Raw genomic sequence first — 8,374 nt, forward strand, 5'->3', positions numbered from 1 at the left:
TATTTTAAAAATAATTTTATATTAATAATTATATATATTTTTATAATTAAGTTTAATTTTAAAAATATTTTATATTATTTAAATTGAATTTGAGTTGGACCGACTCAAGATATGGAGAGATTTATAGCCAACTTCTATTGTGTATATATATTTTTATATAAAATTTAAAATTTATTAAAATTTACTTAAATAATAGACTAGTGTTGCATGTGGTAAAAGACCATAATAATATTTGATTCGATATCATAATATTAAAATAAGTTTATAACTTAAATGTTATAATTATAAATATGAATATATAGAAGGTTATTTTGGGAAGTACATATATATTTTAAATATATATTTTAGAGAAGAATCACAGAACATAGAAGGAATGGTATTTGAGGAAAAGTGTTTAAAAAGTGGAGACAGTTTGATTTCTTATTTACTGTTGCCTCATTCTCAATGCTCTTCTTTTTATGCACTCTTCCTCCCGAACATTTACCTGAAATTTTATTAATATGGAGAACTTAGGTTTATAAAAGAAGACAAAATAAACTAAACTATAAATCATTGATACCTTAAACTTCCAAAGGGGTTGTAGAACATTTTCAAAGTTTGGATGGTCATCCCACTCCAACGATTCCCACCATTCTGTGCTTGAGAAGATGTTAAGAGAAGGTGGAGCATATGCATATGGCTGCCCATTGCCAACAAGGGGAACAAATGGAGGAATTCTCTTCAGTTTATTACAGCTACCACGAACTAAGATAAATTGGAGAGAATCGCAAACCATTACTCCACTTTTGCTGCAAATGCTCTTCAAATTAGGTAATATCCATAGTTTCAATTCTCTCAATTTGGGAAGATGGAATTTGATTAATGCATCACTTCCTTTTTCTTCAACTTCTGATGTTTCTGCTCCCAATATTTCTACTAACTCATCACAACTCTCCACTGATATCTCTTCCAGGTTTTGGAGGTTTGAAGCAACCATTGTGGAAGCAACGTCTTCATACTCGAGCATCCGTATACATCAATTTGCTTAAGATGGGAAAAGGTGGCAGACGGAGCCAATGGTGATGTTGTTGCTGACCAATTCCTGCATCTTTCATAATAAGGGCACTCAACTTTGGCAGAGCTTGAAGTTCCAACACCTCGAGGCTCTGAAATGGATGAGCGGAAGAAGAGGCAAAGAGGACAAGGAAACAACACATTCTATCTCTTTGCAAAACCAAATCCTACAAACCCTCAAGTCAATCGCATTTTTGAAGGAAGATTTATCATCCACTAAGCTTCTCAAATAGTCGCAATCAATAATATTCAACTCTTGCATTTCGATTGGGTGCATAATTAACTCACCTTCCCAATCAATTGTTACTAATTTATCCCTTCCCCAACCGATATTATATGAGCCCACCTGTAAATTGTACTTGATGAGATTTTTCTTACTTTGTTGCATTGAGGAGATGAACTTATTGAATTCACTGATGTCTTTGAAACGTCCGGTTAAGCACTCCAACTTCTTCAATGGTTCCATCTCCTCTACTTTTAGACTTATTTTTTATTCTGCACATCAAAACTCAAGTGCTGAAGGTGAACAAGTTTTGGTAAAAGTCCAGCGGGTATCTCTTTCAGAGTGGACACTTCAAGATCAAGATATCTTAGCTTTATCAGCATATCCATGCCTTCAGGGACTTCCTCAATTTTAGTCCCAGAAAGATCCAACTTCTTCAATTCTTGAAGCATCGAAAGACATGGCAGATCTCTTAATTCTTCACAGCCACGAAGCAACAATGTTGTGAGGTTCTTTAGTTCAGAGATGGAATTTGGTAAACTCTCGATCTTTGTAAAGGACAAATTGAGAACACTAAGACAAGGCATGTTCATGAATAAAGAATATGGGATCTCCTTTACAGGGTTCCCCCGCAATAACAAGGTTGTGAGCAGTTGACATTTTGTGGGCAGCACATCTGCGGAAATTCCGTTATGGAGTTATACATAAGCCATACTTTCTCAATATCTGGACTCCATTGCCTTCTGTTAATTGCAAGCCTGCTTGTACTATATATCGAGGATTCATACTTGTGATCGACAGTGCCATGTCTCTCACTGCATCATGCATCTTTATGCAAGGTTGACCAAATACATTAGTAATATTTTCCAACAAGCAATTATCTTCTAACTTCTTCAAAATAGTAAGGCCCTTGTCTTTCATTTCTTGTCTTGTACCCATATCATCTATGAATCCCTCTTCAATCCAGCACTCAATTAGTTCATCCATTTCAATTTCAAAATCTTCGGGATACACTGTACAATACAAAAAACAATGTTTTGCTTGCTTGTCCTTTAAGTGATCGAAGCTAAATTTCAAGCGCTCGATTACCTCAGCTTCCACTCCTTCCACTTTCCCTATTCTCTCTTTCAATTCCCCGAGTGCATTTTTCCAAATATGAGGGTTATCTTCTCCTTTCATGGTACCAGCTACCACGACAATTGTAAGAGGTAAACCCGCACATTCCCTGACAACAAGCTTCAAAGTAGGCATTATAGTTGGACTTTGAACTATGTTAGGTCCAACTTTATTCAAGAATAGTATCAATGCCTCTTCTTCTGAAAGGGGCTTCACCTTACAACCCATATACTTACAGACATGCTCTGAACGGGTTGTCAACACCATCTTGCAGCCATTGCTGCCACTCGGCTCGGGGATCCCAACTTCCTCTAGAGAGACTTTATCCCACACATTATCTAGGATTAGAACATGCTTTCCTGCGTTCTTCAGCATTTCTGACAAGATTGCTGCTCGTCTGAGCTTGTCTCCTTCTCTGGGCCAATCTTCCTTCAACTTCAAAGCACCTGCAATATCATCTTGTACCTTCATTACATTGAACTCCTTTGATATGGTAACCCAGATTACCCTTTCGAATCTTTGTTGCTTTAAAAGATCATTGTGGATGTGCTTCAAGATAGTGGTTTTACCCACACCGCCCATCCCTCAAACCCCAATCTTGCTCACCTCCTCCTGCATCAAACATGCCCAAATCTCATTTCTAACAGCTTCCTCTCCAACTAGTTCTGACGTTGGCAGCGGCAACCCAGCACTTGAACCATCAATGGCGAGACCTTCAGAGGCATTAGGAGCTTTATCAAGAAATCCTTCATTTCTTGAGTCTTTTCATCAACCAGCTTCCCGTTGCAAGCACGACAGAGATAACTCCTGTTCCTTACTTTGTTTTCAACAGCTTGTGCTTTCTAATCATCTCTTTCACATCTTTCAACCAATTTTCAACTCCCTTCTTTGGTATCTTCCCCAGAGAACGAAGAAGCTCTGCTTTCAATTGCAGCTCTATATCTTCCATTTTGCAATTCAATTCATCTCTCATCTTCTTGAAGTTTGTCACATAATCGTTCATCTTTCTGTGATATTGCAAGTATTTACAAACAGGAGTTCCGAGACAATTTGCAATACCAACAACAGGCTCTACGTACTCCATTGCTATGTCCTGCAATGCAATCATATATAACAGTAGCAGATAATGAAAATCTGTGAATGTATTGGATGAAGTATTGATATGTCTGTGTAAGCATGAAAACGAAACATGAATGCAAGTTTCAAGCAATGGCCTTTATTAGATGGAGCTATGGATGGGTGGCAGACAGAAACATGATGAACTTCTGATCACCAGAATCAAGCTCTCAATGTATATAAAATGCTAGATTCAAGTGTGCAAGAGTTCATTACAGAATATTAAGAGGTAAAATGTTCAACAGTCTGAGATTTCAACATTATATTGCTTCTGGGTAGCTCTTTTGTATTAATTTCTATCTATAGTAGATTATGTCTGCTGGTCATCCTATCTTAAAATCTAAAACTGTTGATAATCAGTAGAGCAAATCATGGCTTCAGATCTTATTAGCTGACTTAGGGGATGAAAAGTGTTGAGAGATTAGAACTGAAAACGAAGCAGTGAAGTTGACTTCCTTGACTATCTTACAAAACTAGCTGCTATAACAGTAGCAGATAATCAAAAGCAAAGAAAAGCATGTCATGAATTAAGCAAATGAAAGAAAATTACCTTGACTGTATGCATAAAACTTGTGATAGACCTTGGAGATCGAAACAAATTAAAAGCAGTGAAGAAGAAAGAATGTTGTGGGTAAGAAATAAGTAAGAAATAAGAAGAAAGTGAAGATAAAAACAGGCACATTATGAAGTCAGTGGTAGGTTCCACAAAGGCAGAATTATTAGTAAGAAATCCTATTTTATTACTTTTCTTTTAGCTTTTTTTTGCTGTCTTGATTCGAGATTGCTCAAGCCCCACTTAAAGCAATTTGTGATATGAGAATAGCAGAGAAGGTTGTTCAATTGAAAGTCGGAACATCTAGGATCTGTCTTGCACAAAACATATACATAGTTTCTGAAAATTTTATTGTTATAAATATCATAAACTGGTTTGATTTTTAAAATTTTAATTTTTCGTTGTGATAAAAATCATTTTTAATCTAGATTTTTTCCAGCAATTGTTTATTAGAGATTGCGATAAACATTTATTGTGTTAGCTAGTCTTGAAAAACTTTTTATATAATTGAGAGGCTTATATAGGTTTATGTATGAGATATAAAGAGCCATTAATTTATTCAAGTGAGGAACATTATTTGTGAGAGTGCATTTGTGATAATTGTTTAAAGATAGTGAAAACTTCTCACTAAGCTAGACTCATATATAGGAAAATCAATTTGCATAAACAAATTTTGTTATCCTCTATTTTATTCTAATTATCGTTAGTGTTTGAAGAAGTGGCCACCTTTAATCACTTCTTCCAAGCATTTAACTTGTTTCAAAGAATCGTTAGTTTTGCTTTAATAGAGTCATATAAAAATTATTTTCAGTAGGTTGTTTTAGTTTTTACTTAAACATTATATTTTTAGTATTTTATCATATTTATTGACAAAAAAAACATGAAAGTAGAAAATTAGTTGCATTTTTAGATTACATATATATTATACTTGTAATATTCATAACAATATATATATTTATATATATCGATAATGATTCATAAAATATTCAATAAATAAATGCGGTAAATTTATATCTAATTTGAATTTTAATATATTTTTAATTAATATTATTAATATTATTGTACAATCCCGATTCTCACTGGCCTCAAATGCTCAATACACCCAATTTGCCCAACCCAATAATCTAAATACCAATTACCCATACCCCTTAACCCATTTTCAAACCCATACCCGAGCCCAATAACCTAAACCCAATTACAACTGCACCCACTACCCAAACCTACCCAATGCACCCATTTTACACCTCATTTAATACTAACCTAAACCAACCTAGCCCAATGACCAAGCCCAATCTCAAACCCTAACTCCCCACTTGCCTCTGCCACCACCGCCTAACGCAACCCCATCCCCGGCGCCACCTCGCCTGTAGTCACCTCCACTGTTCACCCACCACCAGACAGCAAACAGAAAGCACATAATAGCAACCAAAAGAGAAACAGATAAAGATAACAAATCGATATAAAACCCAATGGAAACCATAGAAAAGGGTTCCTTCTTTTTTAGTGTTTTGTTCTTTTCGAATATTCAGGGAAAAATCAATACATAGGTTAGATTTCAATATATACACAAGCGTGATTCAAAATACAAAGGGTAATATCAATCGAGCACCAAAAATCCCGATATCAAAATTTAAGGTGATTGATTCTTTTATTTTCATTTATTTCTAGATCTATACTCCTATATTTAACATATATGTAAACTAAAAAACATAATAAAAATATATAATAAAAATATAAAAATATATATATAAAATTACCTTTTCCTACCATCACAAGACAAGGGCTTCTGGCCTGCGCTTCCGGCGACGGTTCGGTGATCGGATCTAAGGACCTGCCCATAGTCAAAATCGCCAGCTCTCCTCTCTCCCTTTTTTTCTAATTTTGGCTTCAAATGAATTTTTTCTGATTTTTAGGGTATTTATACGGATCGAAAATGGCACTGCTTTGGCCTTTAAACCCGTGGCACAAAACGACGTCGTTTTTTGCCTCGGTCGGGTCGACTGCACCCTACCCACTCGAGATCCGCGTTTTTGCTCTTAGGGTTAATTATGTGCCGTCCTTCCGCTTTCAATACCTTGCAATCGAGGTTATTATTTATTCTAAATTGGCCTTGTAATTTATTGTGCTTTTGATTTGGTCCTCCAATCAATGATGTTGTTTTAAGTATTCGGTAAATTGCTTATTTGACCCTCTCGTAGCTTGCACGCCTTCAAATAGATCCTCTTGTTTATCTCTTATTTTAAATTACCAAAACTTTGATTTTAATTCAATTTTAGTCCTTTTCATTTTATTTATTTACTGATTTTATTTTCGCTTTTTAATATTGTTATTATCATTCCTAATATTATTAATACTATTATTTCTATTATTATTATTGTTATTATTAATATTCTGGTTATTAACATATTATTATTTTTAATGTATTATTATTACTAGTTATTACTATTTCTAGTATTATTATATATAATATTAGTGTATGTTTTATTATATATGTACATATATATATATATATATATTTATACATGGTATTATTTTCAATTACTTTATTTCAATATTTTATTATGTTATATTTGTTTTTGTTAATGATATTATTACTATATTTATTATTATTATTATTATTAGTGTATATATTTTTATGTGTATGTATATTTTTAGTACATAGTATTATTTTCTAATTACTTTATTTTAATATTTTTATATTATGTCTATGTATGTATAGCATTACTAATTTTCTTTTATTATTTTCCCTTGTACATATTATTGCTTACACGTTCTTATTATTACTATTATTTATTAGTATTTTACTATTGTTAGTATTTTTTAAAATCAATACTTAGATGTATAAATTATGTTTTTTAATACTATATTTTTAAATACCATATGTATTGTGTATATTCTTAATATTATATATTGTATATATTTTCTTAATAACTATATTATATGTATATATAGTACATGCATATTCTATTATTATTACGCTTTTTTAAATATATATATGTATATGTGTATATTTATGTAATATTAATAGTTGTTTTTTTAATATTATTATTATTTCTAATAGGTGTATACTATGTAAATATTTTAATACTATAATATATATATACATGTTTTTATATATATATATATTACCTATATGTATCTTTCTAATATTGTATCTTTATCCATGTCATGTATATATACGCTCTAATGTTTTTACTATCTCGTATATGTTTTTAATATTTATATGATGTACGTATTTTAACATCGTATATATATATATATATATATATATATATATATATATATATAGCATCATTAATAGTTTTAATATCATGTTTTCATAATCATATTAACCATTATTATATGTGTATACCTATACATTCATTGTTTCCTTTCATGTTTAATTTTAATATTACGTTTAATATCGCATACATCTTTATCGCTTTTTAATATTATTATCACATTTATCAATTGCTTCAATATATTTCTAGCTCTTCCATTCATTTATTTTATTTCATATCAATTTTGCTTTGCATTACTTGAAAATCTTATTCTTGTTTTCAAATTAATTTCAATACATAAGGCAATGTACCGATTTAACGTCAAGTCATCGATTTCATTGCTATGTTGGGTGAAATTGCGGCTCGTGTTAAAATGGGGCACCCTTCTAAAAATCGAAAACTAAAAATTCTCATTCTTCAACCGGATCCCGATTAAATGTTAAATTGAACTCGTATTTTTGAGAATCAAGACAACGCGTGTTTTACAAGATACCATTTTGGGTGTCGCGAGGTTGCTAATGCCTTCCTCGTGAATCGACTCGAACCCTACCTTACTCTCGATTTTCACGTAGACCCAAATTTGGCCTTCATTTTTGTCCGAGAATAAATTATCTTTTCAAGAACGAATGATTTATCGGTGTCCGATCACACCTAGAAAAGGATCGTGGCGATTCTCTTTTTAAAAATCAAACCTTGGTCTTTAAAAGCAAACACCCCAATTAGCGACCAAACTAAAATTTTTATGTCGCTACAAATGCGACTCCAATCGGGGAAAAATCTTGAGAGTCGAGTCGAATTAAACATGTGTTGTTAAAATTTTGAATTTCTTTGTTCACATTAATATTTAGTCGTGATCCTCAAATTTTGTTTTCAAAAATTCATGCATTTGCATCATGCTGTAAGTATTCTTCTAACTTGTTTTATCTTGTTGATTTTCAACTCTAAGTTTTTAGGTTTTTGTAGTTTAGTTTTAAATAAAACGTAAAGGTTTGTGAGTTTCTCCCACACACCGCTGTAACTTGCATTTTGCATAACATGAGCTCTCTACCCGGC

General features: G+C 32.4%; 1 protein-coding gene across 1 annotated transcript; it reads right to left on the reverse strand.

Moving 5' to 3' along the window:
• Positions 1-261: 261 nt before the first annotated feature.
• Positions 262-3,116, reverse strand: LOC108452658 (probable disease resistance protein At5g43730). Its single transcript, XM_017750459.2, has 2 exons — positions 560-3,116; positions 262-484 (listed from the first exon to the last, which is right to left on the reverse strand). Exon 1 carries the CDS (start codon positions 2,972-2,974, stop codon positions 1,967-1,969), a length of 1,008 nt encoding a protein of 335 aa, XP_017605948.2. The 5' UTR covers positions 2,975-3,116; the 3' UTR covers positions 262-484; positions 560-1,966.
• Positions 3,117-8,374: the final 5,258 nt, after the last annotated feature.

Source organism: Gossypium arboreum, unplaced genomic scaffold, assembly GCF_025698485.1.
Source record: "Gossypium arboreum isolate Shixiya-1 unplaced genomic scaffold, ASM2569848v2 Contig00258, whole genome shotgun sequence".
Lineage (NCBI taxonomy): Eukaryota > Viridiplantae > Streptophyta > Magnoliopsida > Malvales > Malvaceae > Gossypium > Gossypium arboreum.

What these genes read in the sequence shown, in the direction of transcription:
- LOC108452658 (XM_017750459.2), bottom strand. Translation starts at nt 2,974, where the DNA reads ATGGGCGGTGTGGGTAAAACCACTATCTTGAAGCACATCCACAATGAT.